General features: G+C 45.9%; 1 protein-coding gene across 1 annotated transcript; it reads right to left on the bottom strand.

The window, feature by feature from the left end:
- On the bottom strand, window positions 1-20,380 carry WDR3 (WD repeat domain 3). Its single transcript, XM_050333894.1, has 26 exons — window positions 20,094-20,380; window positions 18,541-18,750; window positions 17,983-18,101; window positions 16,290-16,368; window positions 15,853-15,948; window positions 15,279-15,389; window positions 14,693-14,794; window positions 14,476-14,573; window positions 13,440-13,535; window positions 12,880-13,110; window positions 12,019-12,112; window positions 11,572-11,673; window positions 10,830-10,915; window positions 10,247-10,382; window positions 9,476-9,532; window positions 8,694-8,794; window positions 8,434-8,545; window positions 8,184-8,318; window positions 6,589-6,639; window positions 5,845-5,910; window positions 4,997-5,089; window positions 4,383-4,430; window positions 2,598-2,641; window positions 1,972-2,100; window positions 1,389-1,482; window positions 1-783 (listed from the first exon to the last, which is right to left on the bottom strand). The coding sequence occupies exons 1-26, from the start codon at window positions 20,262-20,264 to the stop codon at window positions 628-630; spliced, it is 2,817 nt and encodes a 938-aa protein (XP_050189851.1). The 5' UTR covers window positions 20,265-20,380; the 3' UTR covers window positions 1-627.
- Window positions 20,381-20,395: the final 15 nt, after the last annotated feature.

Below are 20,395 nucleotides of genomic sequence, written 5' to 3'. Positions count from 1 at the left end.
CACAGGGCAAGGCGGCTGAGGCTTTACTAGACAAATACCAGGACAAAACACTGTGAGCAGAATAGTCTCGTAGAGCATATATAAATATTCTTTTAACAGAGTACAGCCATATTTCTCCCTGTCCCACTAAAAACTGAGCAGCTGTAGATCAAGTTCTCACACTTCAGCAGAAGTCACTGAACTTTGTCCAGAGGCCACAAGCCACGAGCAGGTGTGTCAAAACAGTATGAAATCTTGCCAGCTGCCTTCCCTGGACAGGGCATGGTCTCACCAGCAGTCCATGTGCTCGATTCCATTGAATCTGTGCTGCCAGAATGAGCTGATCTCTTTCACAGGATAATCAACTCAGTTGCTCACGGGCATTCCCCTGGAGGCAGAGCACGTGCCTTTGACAGTCACCTCAGACACAGTCCAAATACATACATTTGCAGCAGACTACAGATAGTTCACCTCAGAGACAACCATTCTGAGTTGGGTTTACAAGCTGGTTATACCACATGGGGAGGGGACAGACTTTGTCCCAGCCACTGGACATCAGCACTGATGTTCAGCCACAAGAACACTTCCATGGCCAGCACTGAGGTTACGTGACTCCATCCAGGCGCTCTGGGTCTTGGGCAGCAAATACTAGAGCACTGCAAGAACCATCTTCTCTTTTTTCTTCCTCTTCCTCTTTTTCTCCTCAAAACGTTCAGTGGCATCAGCAAAAAATGTCACCTCATCCTTGGCCTCAATCTCCCTCTTTAGGAACTGGAGCCCTGCCATGTTGAATCCCAGCACATCCTGCAGAGACAGACCAGCACCACTCTGTCATGCACATTTCAAGCTTGTTAGGGGGCAGAGGGTCCTGCACTGGCCACCCTCTGCCAAGAAATAACAAAAGCAGGACAATCCACAGATTTAAAGAACGCAACATTATTTAAATGTAAACTTCATCTGAGCAGAACAGTCAGTCCTGCACTTGGTTCCCCACAGTCCTCCATTAAGAGTAGCTATAATACATTGTATATTCTGACAGACAAGTTGCTGACAGGCACCTGAAGTTGCCTCTGGGAAGATGCACAGTCTACATTAATTAAGATAGCAGCCCACAGAAAAGCCCAAGAAAAACAGGAAGTTTATTTACCTCCTACATGTTTAGAAACTAGTGAGACAAGGCCCAAACACACATATCAGAAAACCAAGAATAAATGAGGGATGGAGCAGAGCTAGGCTCACATAAGGAAGAACATAAAGAAAAGGCAGCCTACTTTGCAAAGGAGGATGGTTTAAATGGGCTCAGACCTCCAACCAACTTTCCCAGTGGACACCATAGACAATACAGGCTCAGAAACAGTGGCCTATCCTGTTATTCTAGATCCTGGAGCAGGGGAGGGTGCAACACTCACCCGGGCCTCACTGACTCTGGAGATGGTAGTTTTCTTCAGATCTTCTATCACTGTCACCAGCATGTGGTTGCCTGTGATCTGCCCAAAATGTATCCTGGGAACAGAGTAGGCAGTGATGTATTGCAGCATTGTTCTTAGAAACATCAGAAAGCCCCTCTCCTGAGCCTCTGTGTGTTCCAGACATACTTTTTCTCTTAAATTAGGCTTCCCCAGACCAGCACTGTAACAGGCATGGACAGATTTCTCTGGAAAAGCTATTTTCTGAAGTCATAAACATACAGTGGTGCAAGGGGAAAATCTCTCTGAGGACACGGGCTCTACACAATGGCTCTGCCACCAACAGTGCCACTTCAGACTCGAGGTTAGGATCTTTCATACCAATGAGACTTGGGGCACCAGGACCAGCAACCCCATCTGGGCGTGTCAACACTGCATCCAATCAGTCCATTTCCACACATCATTCACTGTGGGCTGCAGTGACTCCTTACCTCCTGCAGAGGCCACATGTTTATTCTCAAGGATGCTTCCCAAGAGCTTCAGACCCAGAGATGAATAAGAAAGTCTGGGCAGATAAAGGACTCACTTGAGCAGGAAGAGGAGAGCTCGGCACAGGAGTTCAACATCTGAACCCAGGTGAATATATTCATTGAAGAGTCTGAGCAGGTCAGGGACATAGGAGAAGGGCAGCACCAAGAGAGACTCTTCCAATTCACTGAGAAAAAAGTAAAGGGACAGAAGCATTAGTCTCAGCCACTGCACTGCTACATATAAGCAGGAAACACTTCCAGTATAGGTAGGTTCTGGTGCGAAAGCTGTGCTAAGCATTCCTCATGGCAGTCTGTGACTGCCCACAAAGCACAGTGCATCTGCACGGACTACAGCCCAGGCCAGCAGGCATCTTCTGGCACAGGGAGCAGGCACACAGCCTTCCCTACTCAGCATTACCAAACTACTCTCCACATACATGTGCATCCCCAAGCAGCCAACCCACATTCACAAGCTTCATCCCACGCTCCCCATGGAAGGAACAATTACCAATCCCCAATTCCATGCATTCTCAAAAGAGGCTGCCAGGAAGAGTAACTCCAGGCTCTCTAGCACTGCCCATACCTAGCATGAAAGACCATTCAAGGACCCCAGCCAGTCCCAGGCCTAGAAATCCAATAATCAGTCACAAATCAGTTCAGCAATAAGGCTCTTTGGACTCACCTTGACTTGACCTTCTTGAAAACTTCTAGCACATACGCAGAAGGCTGTAACAGGAAAGACACCAACTCTGCTTATCACGAAACATTCCAGGACCAACATGCCTTAAGGTCCATTTCACACAATTAAAAACACACAATTGCATCTTGTGAGACAGACAGATCAAGCTTAGTAGAACAAAGAGGAAACTCCTTCAGCTTCAGTCAGCTGAGAAGTTCTCCCTCCTTAAAAAACAGACCCAGCCTTCTCAGGATACTCTACACTGGTGAAGAATACCGTGAAAAATATAGTTTATATTCAACAAGCTAAATCATCTCAATTCACTTCAGTGAATCCTGTAAAAACTGGAAAAAAAATTTGGTGAAACAAACAAATTACACATATAAAACCTTACACAAACTCATCTCCCAAAGACTTAAGTCCTGCTACTCCTGTTAATCTGCTGAAAGTGTTTGGCAGATGCAGAGCAGAACTGGGAGTTGCCAAAGTGCCTAACTATTAAGTCATAGGATTTCATTCACTTCTGTTCAGTCTATCCAACTTATAATTAAAATAGACACACAATTATGGAGGAACAGAATGGCTCTTGCAAGGTGATTACAGGTAGTTAGAAGGAAAATAGAAGGCTGTTTCATCTGGCATTGACATGCAGCTTTGAGCAACCTGGTCTAGTGGAAGGTGTCCCTGCCCACGGCGAGGGGTTGGAACTAGATGATCTTTAAGGTCCCTTCCAACCCAAACAATTTTATGATTCCATGAAAAGGGGAGAATAAAAAAACAAGGATCTTCCCAAGGGTACTTAAAAACATAGTCTAGGAGTCCACATTAGAATAAACCAGGAAAACAAAAACTAATCTACTCAGAGTAGTGGATTTTTACTTATCAGTGAAATCCATGAATCCATGTCTGTGTATTTTGTAGGATGTCAAAAATTCTCAGAATTTAGTGAAAAATGTTTTGTAGTAGTACGGTATGAGGGAGTTAAGGCACCAGCTGTAGCCTGCAAAACCTGGACATTTAACTACCATACAGAATTTTTTCAATGTAAATTCTTCAGGAATAGAAACACAACCCATAACTGCTGTACCAATGCCACATAAGTCAACCCAGGCAGTTACAACACAGCCCTGCCTTGCCCAGAGCTGCCCTGCTGTGGTTACAGCTGCAGATTCCTGATTTAGGAACAGGAAGCCTTCATGTGCTTCCTGAGTCAAGGCAACACGGTGAGTATGTTGGGACAAACAGTCCACAGGTAGAGTTTCTCCCAAGAAAGAGGATTAGCAACTGTGAGCATATGAAGTACTTTTGTTCGTGGTCTGAAACACTGACGCTCATCGTGGTCAAGTAACCACATAAAGGGACACATCATGACTTGCACCTATGTTTTTACCCAGCAGCCTAGCACTTGGACTAGCACATTCTCCAAGGCTTTGGAAGCAGGTCCAAATTCCCTTTTCTGTACAGTGGATTCAATTAAACATCATCCATCTGCAAAGAAATTGCTAGCTACTGAGCCACAGGATTTCATTATCCTCTTTAACCCTGATGGGCTTAAACTTTTGTAACACACATGCAAGATACTAAAAAATAATTTTAAAAGTCCACCAAAAACTCCACAATCATGAAAAACCCAAATTATGTTCACTTTGCACACACCAAAGTGCCAAGTTTTCAAGTTGAATCAAGTAGTCCTTTCCCACAGCAACCCAGTGTTTTGGTTCAGCCAGCAAACCAGCCCCACTCAAACTCAGAAAGGACCACAGCCTGTGGCCTGGGCATTCCACTTACCGTAATATTTCCATAGGCACGGAGGATGGGGTTGACAGGAAAGGGAACCTGGAGACACAGAATAGGTTAGAATGAGGAAGGTCTGTGTGTGTACAAATGCGTATTCAGACCAAAGTTTTACCCACAGTAGAGAGAGACCTTTAATTGAGTGTCTTCCTGCAATTCCCACACCTCCATCCTTCCCAGAATGTCACCGAAGGCCTCATTTGCAGCCACTAGATGATCTCATTCTCAGAAGTATATGACTAACTCAAACATGTATGAATTTTCTCCCACTGCTTGTCACTTTTGCCACTTACATCACAGTCCCTTATTTAGCAAGGAGTGTTGAGATGAAGGCAAAGACTAGGCTTTGGGATGAATTTGCAGCAGTACGCTCTTCCAGGGAAGACTTTAAACTATGACTATGACTACTATGACTTTAAACATAAAGATATTGGAAGGAAAGAACACACCACTAACCATGCCCCAGTGCACGGTGCCATTTAGTTCTCCAAAAGATTTCAGCAAATATCTGCTGTTTCCAGCTATCCTGGCTTTATCTGCATGCTAACCACCTGAGCTGGAAGGATACACCCAACAAACACTGGGATTGGTACATTCCTGTCTTTTACCTCTTTCCCTGCAGCTTTGCATATGGCATTGTGTTCCTTTAGTTTTGTCATCTCTTCTCTGTACAGCTCGATAGCTTCCATGATCCTCTCAGCCTGTGTAACACAAGAACAGCACATCAGTGACACGGGACAAGCCAAAGCAAAGCCCGACTGGACAAATGGAGGTGGAAGCAGAGGGGCTGACCCCAAGCTCCAGAGGGCATCTTGCCCAATAACCTCTGCTCCAGACTGCACCCGAGCAACATCAGCCATGTCCTGAAGATGTCACACATCACCCATATTCCCCCCACTGCCCTGGCTGCTCTCTGCTGCAGCTTCAGCCTTTTCAGATTAAGGATTTCCTCTGTATTTACAAGAGCACCAAACTGTTGAAATCTGCAGCCATGAAATTACCCTCCCCACATCTTCCTGGTACACCTCCCACCTCAAGCACCACAATACATTCCCACCTTCCACAAATGCCCACGGGACTGCACAGGCCTTCGGGAAGAGGCCTGATGTCTAGAGAACATCCCAGCTGCCTTGTGCTCCTTTGGGTTGCAAACCCCATAGGGCAAGAGCAGCCCAGTCTGTCCCACATGTGACAGGCAGAGAAAGCTGCAGCTACAGGAACCTCACATCTCATTCCCTGGAGAGATCTCAGGATTTCCTGGTGTGTGACTCTCTAGAGTCAGATTCTTCCCTGTTGGCCACAGAGCAGGACAGACTGCTCTTGCAGGCAGAGGCAACCTGCCCTTATGTGACAGCACAGGTTACTCTTCAAACTGATGCTCTGACCCTGTGACAGCCCCCCTAGGGCAGAGGCTGGTAAGGCTCAAATCAACACTGGCAGACCCACACAACCTTACCGCTTTGATGGTTTCAATAGTCTTCTTTCCAGCCAGCCCTGTCTCTCCTTGCGTCTCTCCAGGCACCTACAAAATACAGAGTTGCAGTTCTGTCCTTCCGCAGCTGACACATGTAAGCACCTGCTGTGGTAGGCACGGTACCATAACCCATACTAAGAAAAACATCAGCCCCACTCCCTAAACTGGTCATTTATGTGGGGAAATACAGGGTTTCCCAAGTGCACAGCTTTTCCTCAGGAACAGAGGCACTGGACTAACACTGAGCTCTGGGAGGCAGGAAAATAGTTTTTGTTCTGCCAGCAGAGGCCAGGTAATCCATTAAGTGTCAAAACAACCAGCAACACAACCCAAGCATCTCAGCTAGAGGGATCGGTCTTCCCCACCAGTCCTGCACTACATGGACCTGGAAGCAGCTGCCAGAAGGCAGCCCAGCCTTGGTACACAGCTGATGTGGACCTGAAGTGGGGAGATAAATAGGGTAAAAGCACAGCAAGCTTTCAGTGTCCACAGCTACTGTGTAGCAGTTTGGCCAGTTCCACACAATCTCCTGATGTTGTCTCTGAAGTACCAGAGCCAAATGCATCATGGTGCAACCACAGCTCCCACAGCTTCCTTCCGCCCAGCACCTCCTCAAAACAAGAAAATTATCTTTCCTCTCTGGTACCTCTTCTATACCTCTTACAGAAACAGTTATTCCAGAGTTTGTACAGTCATACAGACACACATTCAGATGGTGCCACTCACCACAGGCTGCTCTTCCTTTGCCACACTCTCTTCATATTCAGCTTCTCGTTGCTACAGTGGATGAAAACACAACATATTAACAGGGGTGAGCAGGCAGCAAGGGTACAAATTCCCTCCAGACTGGCTGAGCAAGGGAGCCTGCAGCTTCATGCAGCCGCTTGCAAAACCAGGATAAATCAGCAGAGATCAACAGTGCCAGTGCAAAATGCCCATTTGTCCCTGGTCCCAACCCCATAGGGGTTGGGATCTAGCATCTTTCAGCCAAGAAGAAATCAAGGCCTCTGCTCTGGATGCAGGAATAACCCTTAGACAGATGCCAAGCCGAGATAGACACCACAGCAGTTCAGCACCAGACCTTTCACCAGTCACACAGCACAGGAGTCCCAGGGTTGTCCCAGAGGACAAAAGGAAAAGGCAAGAGGAAAAAGGCTCCAGTCTGCCATCTCTCACATGAATGGGCATCAATTACATCAGCATGTAATTCACTACTGGTGTATTCATGCCCACCTTGCTACTCAAACTTGACCCAAAACGTTCTTTTCTAGAACCTAGCAAAGAAGCTGTCTCTCCTTTTACCACCCTCATTCCTAGCACACCAAACACTGGGCAGCAAGGTGCAGGCTCTGGGTCAGCTCTTGCAAACAGGCTGGAATAAAAAAAAAACCATACATCTATTGCAGGTTTCTCATCTACTCCTGCTTCTGGCATTTCTGCCTCCTTCCCTCACCGTGGTTTGACAACTGCTTTAAGAAAGGGTGACAGAGACAGGCTCCTCTGAGGGATACAATGAAAAGACAAGAGTTACAAATTATTCCAACAGAATCTCTAATTGGATACGTGAAATAAACACATCCACCAACAGGCTCAATACTAGAACAGGTGCTCAGACAGCCTGGAAAATCTCTTTCCCTGGAGACATCAGTGTACCAAGACAAGTATCTGAGCACCTGCTTTAAGGTTACCCTGCAGTGAGCATGGGGTTGGACTAGAGACCTCCATACCTTCCTTCCTACTGAAGTCCTTCTTGGAGTCTATGAGTCCTCACAATACATGCTCAGATGGAATAGAAGGGGCTTCTTCCAGCAGCCCTGAGCTCTGGGGCCTGCTACTAAGACAGAATGGACCTCTCACGGTAGGGAAAGGGGAAACCAAGACAAACTGCATTTAACTGAAGTGCTCCACAATAGACACCTGCTGAACTGTCCCCCAAGCACACTTGTACTGAAAGGAGGACAAGAGAACAAGAGAATATCAAAGACTGTAGGCGATAGACCTGCAGAAAAGCACAACTACAGGCCAGAGTCTGAGAAGCAGGAGAGAAGCAGAGCAGAGAGCAAGTTAGCAGGCATCTGCAGTGCAGGACAAGAGAGCACAGGCAACACCTGCAGTGCTGTCTCCAGACAGCTCAGGCTACAGTCCCATCATGCAAAAGGTGATAAGACAAGCCTGGGCACCCCAACACCAGGCTGTGGTTCATAACGAGCCAGTCTGCCAAGTGTAGAGCCAGGCTCTTCCACAGTGAAAAATGAGGAAACTGCCTGTTGAAGAGAAAACAGGCCTGAAGTTGTCTTTGGCAGGAAGGATGCAACTCTCACCATCTCCCTCTCCTCTTCCAAAATAAGTGGCTCCCTCGTCCTTTCCCAGAGGCGCAGGGACTTGTCATGGGATGCTGACACCACATAGTCTCCATTGGGACTGAGTGCCAAACACCACACCTCCTGGTGATGCCCCTGCATGGTAGACAGAAGAGATATGGCATGAACACCACCCAAGTCCCACCTCTGAGGAAAATGCTGCTCATGCAGGGATAATGCTTCCTTTCAACAGTCTCCAAAAAATGCCTACCTCCAGGGTCTGGATATGTTCAAATTTATCTGCATCCCACTGTTTGATCTTGCTGTCCTTCCCAGCTGTGAAGAAGAGATGGGATTTCGGCACAAACTGCAGATACATCACACTGGAAGAGAAGAAGGCTCAAATTTAGCCACTTGGGGAACACTGCAGACCTTCTCCCCACTCTACGCTTGACAAAAGGATTATTGCTGGATCACAAGCCCTTGGAGACAAGAGAGTCCACAGCCCAGATGCTGTAGGATTTGACTAACCTGTCATCATGGGCAAAGAGAGAACGGTGACAGTCTCCAAAATCCAAGCCCCAAATTTTCACATTCCTATCAGCAGAGCCAGTCGCAATTAGAGTCCCATCCTATAGAGCAAAAGAGAGAGGAGGGTGTGGGTAGCTGCTGGCAGCCCCATGAGGAACTGCTGCTGAACCAGTGACTAAACACTGCTGATCAGGCAGGTATCTGGCTCCTGGAATACAGCCTCCTGATACCTCCACCTTCTCTCACCACAGTGGCCAATATTTGTGGTACTAGTACGGTGCACTGACAGCACTCTGACCCTCCTCTGAATCTCTGCAGGTATTTGGTTATACCTCGACATTCTTGGCTTTCAATGAGCCTCATTCCAAAGAGACCGCAGAGCAAGATGAATCGCAAGAATGAATAGACATGAAGGCAGACAAGAGGCTGCTTCATCTCAGCACCTGGTCTCTGCTCCCACTAACAAAAAATTCAGGCTCCTCTCACATAGTAACTGTCAGCAGAGAGCAGGCTTTACCTTTTAAGCTGAGTCTAAAGAACCACAACAGCATTTTGGTTTCCACTCACTCACAAAATGCTCTGGTCAGTTCTGTCATGACCACTACTCTGGTACTCCTTCTAGGGAGCACAGGACTGCTTACTGTGTCCCATCCAGAAACTGCTGAGCTGGGAGCAAGGGGGTGACAAGAAACCATTATCCTAGAGACCTTGCCGCCAGCAGAGGTTCTCACAATCATCCATATCACCACTGACCCACCTAACATAGCCCTAATGATACTTACATAGCAGATGTCCATACACAGCACTGGCAGTTTGTGTCCATACAGAGAGAGGAAAAACTGAAGCAGAAGAAAGGTGACTCAGTTAAATATGCTGGTAAAGATGTGTAAAAATCTCAAACTACAGGCTAGTTTTGATCTGCATCAGGAGCTCTGTCTTTCTAGCGCTGCTCCACTTCTGTTCTTGCCCTGAAGAGTTTGCAGCAGGGCCATGATGGCAGAACTGAGAGAGGGATGGAAGTACCCAAGGAAGCTGAATTAATTCTGATGCTGATCACCTCTGCCTATGGAGTTTATCTCTATTTCTCTCTGCCTACCTGTCAGCCCCAGTCTGTCCTGTGTCACTCCCTAACATTCATGTGCTAATACACAACTCATAAAACCATCACACACTGCTCACAAGGAAGGTTTCTCTCCCCCAGATTTTGCCTCTGCTACACCCTATTTAGTGCCACATGTGACACATCCATCTACACCCTTACACTGCCTCGCAATTCAGGAGTAAGACCATGTCTGCAATGTTTAGAATGAACCTTGACATCTACGGGCTCAGAACACTTTCCAAATGAAACATGGATCTTTTCCCCAGTGTCAGCCAGCCATGGTTCTGTCAGGATTGCTAGCAAACAGGCACCTGAAGCAGGATGCATGGCCTCTCTGATTCTTACTAGAGTTGTACAATAAACAGACATTTTTCCCTCTGTATTCCTGATCTTGCAGGTTACCATTACATCCCTTCCTCCACAGCCTCACAGCCCATTTCGTCTCGCACACCTTGAGCGTATCAATATAGAAAATCTTCACAGTGCAATCCAGTAAGGAGACAGCCAGGAGTTTCTGGTTGGGGCTGTACCGTACACAGAGGACATCTTCATCCAGCTGTAAAATGCGCACATGTTTCATGGAAAGCCTGGCAACAAGAAGAAGAAAAAAATAATTGTTATCCCAAACGAATAAGTTAGGAAGATACAGGAAGTCCCACACTGCACCCTAGGACAGAAAGTTAACTGTAACATGCAGCATCTCACCCCTCACTTTGACTTTTACAAGACAGGACTGAAAATAAGCAGGCCCTGCAGGCTGATGAACTTCACAGCTAAATTTACTGCGTAACGATCTGAAAGCCCATCCTGATTAGAGGCTAAACTCACACAGAAGAAAGTGATCAGAATTAGGCAAGTGCCCTTCTCCAGCTAAGCTCAGGCCTTCACAAAACAGCACCGAGCTCACACTCTTATTCACGTGTTCCACACAGATATCATGGATGCTTCTTGCAGTACACAGCAAAGGCCAAAGCATTCATCAACAACAACAGAGACTGCAGCTCAACGTAGTCCAGAAAGGTTCGTTTTCTCACCTTTTCTGAACACTGCTTTCATCCTTCACAAGCTCAAACTCCCAGAACTTGACACATTTATCAGCACCTCCTGTCACAAAGCCACGCTGCAGGGGAAAACAAAAAAAGTTATTGTGAAACCAATAGCTATAATCCAGAAAAATTCTACAGCAAGGAACTGCCAACACACAAGGAGGTATTTGAAGTGTCCCACTATCCTACAGCATTAATGATTAAGTGGCCACCACCAGGAACACTTGCTCTGCTCAAGCATGCATTACCCATTGGCTGAGCAACAACCACAATTTCAAAAGCTCTAGTAGGGTGATCTAAAACAAAGACCCCAAATGTAAATCAAAACCTGGACTGAAACTTTGGGACTGAAAGCAGTCACCTCAGCTGTAGGTAACAATGTGCATGTGCTTTGTGGGCAACTAGACACTCCCACTGTCACTGGATCACACAAACCATCACCACACAAGCATAGCCTTCTAAATGAAGAACAGTTCAACATTATCCCATTTACATTACATTCAGAACAAGGGTAAAATCTATCCCATATGTTTTAAATCTGTAGGGTGCATGAATCTCAGGCAGGTTATTGCTTGCTATTGTTTTGATTCCACTACAAAGTTATTAGACACTACCAGCTGCATCCTCCACCTCCCAGGATGAGGGGTCAGTAGTGCAAAAATGGTACTAAAGGAAGGAACTACACAAAAAAACATGCAACAGATGATATTTAGAAAGGTGGCTGAGTTACCTGGTCTGGTGAAAGAGCAATGGACCACACTGCCCCATCGTGAGCATTAAGTGTCTCCATCAGACTCCCAGAAGCCAGGTCATAGAGCTGCAGCTTCCCTGTCTAGGGATAAAGATATATCACAGAGGACAAATCAGCCCCTCTGCTCACAACTCATGACAGCTCCTGACAGAAGAGCGCCCCTGCCATCCATCTCCCCAACAGCTGTTACACAGAAGACCAAACTCCTGATCCCAAAGCTCTCCCCACATGTCCAGCTCAAGCTACAAGAGCTCCATAAAGAGTTTGGGAACAGAGCAGAACCTGACTGTCAAGAGAGGTTTTTACACCTAAAACAGAGCTCCAGATCAGGAGACATAGCGTACTTTTGGTGATGCTGCCTTAATGACACTTTCACAACATATTTTCAGACGTGGGCAGTCTGGAGTGCAGAAGGACACTCCTTACCTTGGTGCCAATGATGACCTGCCGATCTCCCGGGACAAAGAGCGAGCAGAGCGCATACTCACAGTCCATCGTCCGGATGCACTGCAAGGTCGATCTGTGGGCAGAGACAGAGCCCTAAACCTCTTATCAGACACAAAATCTGGCCCACTCAGTGAGACATGCTCCAGAGTGGCCTCTGCCTACAGCTGTCTTTCAGCTGGGGTCAGAAGAGACACCACCACCATCCTGTGACCCAAAGGCCATCCAGCATTACTGCTAAGAACATTTTCCATAAAAACGTGCCATTATATAGTCCACCATCATGACTTATTGCTGTTGTGAGGAAGGACAGAGCTCCTGTCCTCCAACAGCAATTCCTGTCACTTCAGAGAGGAGAGAGGAGTATAAGACAGAGAGTTCAAAGGTAACAGAGCCTGAAACCCGCACCACTCAGGAAACACTGGGACAACAATCTAGATCAAGGCAGCAGCCTACTCAGTCTAATACTAGATCCTTCAGATAAGGTGCCAAGAATTCCACATGTTCCCAAAAGAACAGGCAGTAGCTTGTTTAGAGTAACAGTTAGTACCTCTTATTAAAAAGGAAAAAACAAAAAAAACCCTCACAACAAAATACAGTCTCTACCAGACTGCTGTGTATGACTTCTGTGTTTAGACTTTGTGTTGCAACTTTAGCTGTACAGCTTCTCAGTTTCCCTAATAAGTCAATTTGGTTTTTTTTTTATTTCCCTTACTTCATGCACTATTTTATCTCTCTCCATTGTCCCCTCTTCCTTAGCACTGCTTTTCTGAACACAGCATCTGAGTTCTGGGAGATTGACACACATAGGGCAGAGGACACTGACCCAACTGGACTGCATACCTGTTCCAAATCTTTACAGACTCTGCAGCTGCTGAGAGAATGGCAATGTTGTCAGAGCTAAAAGCCAACGTCCTGACATCACTGCGGTGGCCTCCAATGGTTATCTTGGACGCACGGACAGCCTGTGGGACTTGTGCTGACAGGTCCAGGTTGTATGACTCAATGACGTTGTTCTGGAGCAACAGTACAATCTTCAGCTCTCCTTTTGGAGAGAGAATCAAGTCAAATGACCTGTTTGATTAGACAAAATCAAAGCTGTACACAGGGGCAATAAGAGAAACTGCAGAAGGGATCGAATATCAAGGTCAAGCGATACAGGAATACAGACAGAGCACATCCAACACGCAAGTGCACACTAAGACGCAGAGGTGTGCAAGATGGGGACCACTTCTGAAGAGTGTGAATGGACTGGAGATCATGGCAGGCCTCTTCCCTGCTCCAAGCTAAACAGATGTCAAGGGGGAAATTTCTTCCACCTCTCCCCATACCAAGCCATGCAGAGCTCTCCCTAGGTAGCTGCATAACCACAGCTCAGACTCTACCACAGGCTTTCCACTCACTTGATTTTAGAAGAAGCTTTGACATTAGTGATCCGCTGAATCTCCTCCTGCAGGCTCAGCTCCACACTCCTTTCAGGTGCCTCTTCAGATTTCTGCCTAGAAATGTCAGATAAGGAAGGAGAGTCAAATGACCCATCATAGCCAACACAAACCAACACAGAGACAGAGAACAACCTAAGGTAACCACTTAGCCTGCTGAAAATAACCTCTCTCCTATCCACCAATGCCAATCACATTTAGGAACAGGGTGAGACAGTGAAGTTCATGCTGGTATGAAGACTACTAAAGAGAAAATCTGTCCTAATAAAAGCAACCTCCTCTGGAGCCAAAGCACTTCAACAAGGCACGTGAGAAATATGGATGCAAAACAGACAACAGAAAGCTGTGTTTGAGAGTGAGATCAGCTTCTGCTCATCACCTACCACCCACCAGAAGTCCTCGGCCATTGCCAAAATGCATCTCCAGATTTACATACCCTATGCTTTAGTTTCTAGCCTCAAGTCAGACCTCTCCCTAAGGGCGGTTCTGAGGCACCTGTTAAGTGCCATGATGTGCAGAGACACACTTAACACTAAGAAAACATTAAGAAAGCTCTCACTTGTATGTAAGTTCTCACTAGCCTGATGTAAAACAGGAGATGAGGTATCAGAGTCACTCTGACTTCTCAGATGAAACTCTCGTTCCTGCATGTCCTATCAAGGATTTACTTTGATGCACCAAGTAATATAAACAGCAATGTCAGTTAGAGGTGAGCAGCTCTGAAAACTCCATTTTATGTCCATTTCTTTGCACACATTATCTTCTTTTTTGGCAAGGGGAAGACTCGGAAGAAAGGTCTTTCCTCAGTCTCTGAGAGCAGTGTTGCTCAGACAAGCACCAAGGATGCACAGGAACAGCAACCCCAGAATACAATGGCTAGCACAAACAGAATGACCAGAAGTTTGGAGTTCAACCACTGTGTAATGCTACTTGAAGGGCTTTTCTAATAGTCTTCTGGACACTGACAGCATCCAAATACACCCAAAAGACTGCTTACTTGGCTTTTTTCTTTGCTTTCTTAATTTTCTTTTCCAATTTCTTCTGCAATTCCTCTTCAGAGAGGACAGTGAACACTTCCAGAACAGCATCTGTTCCCTAGAGACAGAGCAAACAAAGTCAAAGGAATATAAAGCCCTGGCTGGCCCTCACAGAAATTACGAAAGGTCTCTAACAGCCTCCTCTACAGCTCAACAGCAAAGGGGCCTATTACTCACATGGCAGGCCAAAAACTTGCCCATTCGGTCTGTGGCAAGAGTAACTACTCGGTCTCTCCCTTCCCGCACAATGGATCCTACTTTGCTGCACTTAACGATGCGCTATAAGGAAAGAAGAAAAAACTCTGGTCTGAAATGTCACATGATCTTCTCAAGCAAACTCAGAAACCTGCTGACAAGGGAAGTCAAGAAGAGAAGAGGGGGAAATGATGGTGCAACTCTGTCCTCCCAGTTTCTGCTACTGACCTGCAAAGCTCAGCATCAGCACTGCCAACCAGCTAGTAACTGTCTTATTCCTGTGTTGTTTGATCAAAGAGCTCTATTAGCAGAGTTAAACTTTAAATATCTGCCTGTCCTCCTCTTTTAGTGGAGAATAATGCATATATGTTTTGGCACACATACTTCTGCTGATGTTTTGCAAGTAGATGAGACAGCAACTACTGCTGAGGAAGTTGTTATGGAGCAAGACAATTACAGAGAAAAACAAGAATCACATTTTCCCGAACAAGTTAAATATGACAGGGTATAAACCATGCAAATGGGGTTAGATGTACCATCTCATAGACAGCATGGAAAATGATCTTACTTCCTCAGGATGCTCATCCAACTCTAAGGTCTCGTCCTCTTCAGTGTTTTCTTCAGTGCCAGGTGAAGGCCCTTTGCTTTTCTTGGACTCTGGCTCATCAGGGTCTTTTACCTGTTCATGAGCAAAAAAAACCAACACCTTAAGGAGTACCTTAAACCATAAGAGCTACAGTGTTCTGGTTCCTGTCTCACACTTCATTTCCCTGGAGATACAATTAGTTAGCATACACTGGAGTAGCCTACAGCATGCCTGTAGGCACCAAGCACTCAATGTTCTCCCATGATTATCACCCACCCACAAGACTGGCCCCTCTAGCCGTAAAGCAGGAAGATCTGACACACTGTGGAAATCTTGTTCTGGAAGAGCTTGCAGCTTCACTTGAAAGCTAAAAACAGAGAAAACAGCAAAGCCTATCCCAAGGGCAGCTTCTGGACCCCTCAGACAGCAAAGATGTCGCTTTGGCTCTGGTTCCCAGAACATCAACTAGATTTCCACATGTACCAGTCCCACCTTAGTCCAAAGACAAGCAACTGGGCAGGGGGGAGACTGAGGGGTTACAGAGGGAGCGTCTTACCTCCTGGATGTATGTGAGATCCCACACCCTCAGCTCACTGTCAGCACTCCCAGTGATCAGACGCTTCTCTTTGGATAGCAAAGCCATTCCCCAGACCTGTCCAGAGGCACAGTGTGAGAAAATGGCTTATGGCTGCTTTAACTATCACAACAGCAGTGCATCTCTAATTGATTTATTTAAATGAATAAAAAAGAGAGAATGGTTAGCTGAGACCTCCTCTGGGGACCTCTGTACTGGACCTGTTACCAACTGCATGTTGATGACAGCTCCTGGAAAGTACAGAAGTTTCTCATTTGTTCATTCCTAAAGCCTAATGACAAGTAAAATGTATGACAGTGCCAGCTTACAACCCCTGAGAGCAGGGAAAGCACAAAGTGAGCCATGACATGTAATCCAGAGTCCCTCCACCCCAACAGTTCCCCACACATCCCCTTTACCTCAGTTCGGTGTCCAACAAGAGTTTTGAAGCAGTGCTGGGTATCCAGATCCCACCATTTTACCAGTGTGTCCTTGCCACTGGAACAAAGAATCAAAACTCAACACTTGAGGAAAGACTGCCAGAGCACACATGCTTAGAAAAGTGGTAGAAATAAAAAAATAAAAAAAATCTAAAACATGCCACAACATATCCCAGAGCAGCTGCTCAGACACTGAATTTCCCAAGCTACACAAGAACAAAGTAGAGTAATACAAAGGTACTCCAACAATGTATCTGGCAAGTTACTGAAAACTACTTCCACCTGCAGCTCCCAGCCCCAGTGTCACACTGCCTTCTTCCTTGCTAATTTGGGATGAGAACAATTCTCTGTAGTCTCAACAAGTGCCATGCCTGTGCACTGACCAGGCTACAAGAAACACAGATTCCTTCCTTTTGAACACTCATCTGCAGAGTTACAGCTGTTTCAGTCCTTCAAAGCCCACACAGGATAAGATCTCCTTGAAAACACACACATTATGCTACCTCAATACTACAAGAGCATTCAAGAAAAGTAATTTCAGCATTCTTTCAGTGCACCCTACAACAATTTAACTTTATTAATTTTTGGTAAGTTTTTCAGAGCCTATTCTCCTCAATAAGTTTCAACTAAATCAAGATACAAATTGTTACATTACTAAGCTCCCTCAGGACAAAAAAAAAAAATTCTGATTACAAGTGGTATTTATTGTTAATCCACCTCTTTTGTTACATAGGATTCAATGACATTTGCAAACTGGACAGATGAAAATACCACAAAAAATTCTGTACACGAAGGAAGGTAGTTAGTTGCTTGGGCAATAAAACAATCTAAAGTAAGGAAGCAAGACTTTGCATCTTCAGAAAAACAGGATAATATCTGTACTCTGTTAATAAAATAAATACAAAAACAGAGAGGAATTTTATCTCAATTTAGCTACTGAGAAAATTAAGAAGCATTTCTAAAACTGACCTGCAAGTACTGAAATTGCATTAAGGGATGGGTATCATCCACCAAACTAACCAAATGCTACTGAAAAAAATTTAAGAAAAGCTAAAGAAACTCTAATTTTACACTCAACTGATAGCATGCACTTTTCTCTTAAGCTACTGTAAGACGTATTAATAAATAAAAAATTACTGACTGACACTTCCACAAGAGTATCTTCTGTCAACCATTTAATAAAGTTATTTAGTCAACTCACAGCTCATGTTGAATAACAAAAAACCAACTAAAAATAACACCCTATCATCTTTTAATTTATTCCTATATTTACAGCTTATGATGAAGCAATTTTTCTGTCACATTGCTGTCTGGACAGACATAGTTAAGTCTGCTTAATTCTTCAAGATAAACAGTAAAAATGACTACATACATAATGAACATATTATCGCTATTCCTTGTTAAAATAATTTTAAGTTGTTGCATCTACCAGCTTGTTAAACACTTTTCTAAATACTGTTTTTCAGTATGGTCATTTCAGCTCCACTAACCACATCTGGATTCAAGCACTATTAAAAAATATGTGGATGTGACAAAATCAAAGATGACGGTGGGTCTGAGATCTCATGAGACACGAAGGAGAACATAAATGGCTGTAGAACATAGGATGCCTAAATTTCAAGTAAAACCATGCCTGCTTTCCTGATCAACAGCTACACTTAGCCTGGCTCACCTGGTGACCAACAGGTTCTTCTCCTTCAAGAAAAGGACCTGAGTGATAGCATCCTTGTGTCCTCTCAGCCGGTACAGACCACTCTCATTGATGACATCCCACACGATGACTTCGGTATCCTGGAACAGAGAGAGCATCTCCAAGGGACTGGCATTTGCCTCTGCAAAAGTTCTGCTATGAGACTGAAAATATCAGCTGAGAGCACACTTTCTCACTCTGAACTTGAATGTCAAGATACTTAATGCAAGTGCCATTCCTTCCCCAAAGGTGCATTCACACTAGTAAATGTAATGTTATCTCAGACTGAGTCACTTTTGCTATTCCTGACCTCACAAGTTTCTTCACTTTAAAACCTGTACTAGTACCCCTGCAGCTTTCCCAGCCCTGGGCTCCCAGTTTCATCACTGTCTTGCAGTCCTAACTCCTCTCACTGCCATCCTGTGGCTGCAGGCAGAGGTCCACATAACCCACCTAAAATGCTGAACATTTTAGTGCAGGTCAGCCTTCCCCATGGAGCATCTCTGTGAAAGGGCCATCCTCCAGGTGTGCAACCCTCACCTTTGAGCCAGACACCAGGCGGCCACCCAGATGGTCGTACTGCAGTGCTGTAACTGCAGCCCTGTGTCCATTGAAAGTGATACTCGCTTCTCCGCTTAGGAGGTTGAAGACACGGATTGATCCATCTTCGTACCCAACAGCCAAGTGCAACCCATCTGGAGACGGGCAGAGGCAACTGACTTCCTGCTTGAGACCCTTAAGGATAAGAACCTGCAATTTTTAGGAGACAAAATATGTATAATGTTGATAAATGATGTGTCAGAGCCAGATATTTACACAGCAGAAAGAATATACTCTACTCTTATAGTGAACATCCAACTGAGAGCTTCTGCCACTCTTTAAGTTCATTTTTCAAATTCTTGCCCAAAATACAGTGTCATTAGCCCCATTTTCCATGGCAAACAGCAGTTAGAAGGGAAGTTCTCATACTCAAACAGGAAACTGGTGCAGAATGAAGCCTGAAACTCAGGAGCTCAGATTTCTGCCTCCGCATTTTAAGTGCCAGAGAGCAAGAAGCACTGTATGAGAGTAAAGTCTGAAAGTTTCTTCCCAATTCATCCTCTCTTGCCCGGCCTTTCTCAGGAATAGGACAGATCTGCTTTCCCACGGACTGCACAAGAACATCTCCAAAACAATGTACCAGCTGTCAGACTCTAGGGGCTGTGAAGCAAATCCCAATTTCAGTTTGCAGTGGACAGTAGTACTTAGAGTGATTTCAGGACCTGAAAGGAGACAATATGTGGCAAAGTCCTTAAAGTTACAGCTCACTCCCTCCCTATGAGATACAACTTTCACATGGGATGCCCAATTCCACAGCCAAAACACAAACTGCATGACATTCCTGATTCATCTAAGAACTTTTACACAGCCAGCTAAACAGGGAGCAGCTTTCCAGTCACCACGACAGCGATTACTCTTCTCCAGCTGAGGTACTGAGGCAAATCTCAAAGGATCCACAGTGAGATCCAGCCATTTTAGGATCAGGTCAAGATAAAATAAATTACTCTCACAGTAAGAGCAGAACAGTAGAACTGCCACTCCCTCCCCCTGACAACTGATTCCCACAAGGTACTATCAGAAGAAAACAAAGGTTAGAGCTGCTGCATTGCAGATATCCAAATCATCTATAGCCGCATCTGCTCTATGTGTGGTGGTGCTGTCTGAGGGATTTCAACAAATGCAAATCTTATCAATGCCTTAAACAGAAATAAATAGTACCAAGCCCTTCATGTAAGCATCCAAGACAGTCATTTATTCTGGACTATCCAAAAGGTAACACTACGCAGGATCCTTTTGGTCCAGTGACCAGTTTGGGGAACTGGAAAACAACACCATGATGGGGTCAGGACACGAGCTCAAACCTCACACTGTGCTCACACTACAGAGGAGGGGGGGAAGCTGTGGAGGTGTCTCCTCCCTTGAAATGCCGTCCAGTGACACAAACAGCGCTGCTTCAGGTGGTCCAAAAGCCCCGCACGCCGCACCCCAGCCGTGCCACGCCACCCATCACCCCCCCAGCCCGGCACCGCATCCCGGGCCGGCCCCGCTCGCACCTTCTCTCCTTTCCGCGTGTCCCACACGAACACATGCTCGCAGCCCGGCACGGCCACGTAGCGGCCCCGCTCCCCGCGCAGAGCCACGAAGGCCACGCTGCCCCTGGCGCTCGCCACCAGCCCGAAGAGCGCGGCGGGCTCGTACCGCAGGTACTGCCGCGTCAGCCCCATGGCGGCGGGAATACTGGGGGTGGGGGAGAGCGAGGGGAAGGAGGGAATGTGTAGGGAACGGGTGCAGGGAGCAGCAGCCGCACACGTGCAGCGCTCCCGGCCCGCCGCGCTGGAAGTGCGTCAGCGCGGGC

Source organism: Myiozetetes cayanensis, unplaced genomic scaffold, assembly GCF_022539395.1.
Source record: "Myiozetetes cayanensis isolate MyiCay16 unplaced genomic scaffold, myiCay2020 scf5-8, whole genome shotgun sequence".
NCBI classification, from domain to species: Eukaryota; Metazoa; Chordata; class Aves; order Passeriformes; family Tyrannidae; genus Myiozetetes; species Myiozetetes cayanensis.
This window is presented reverse-complemented; position numbering and strand designations above follow the sequence as displayed.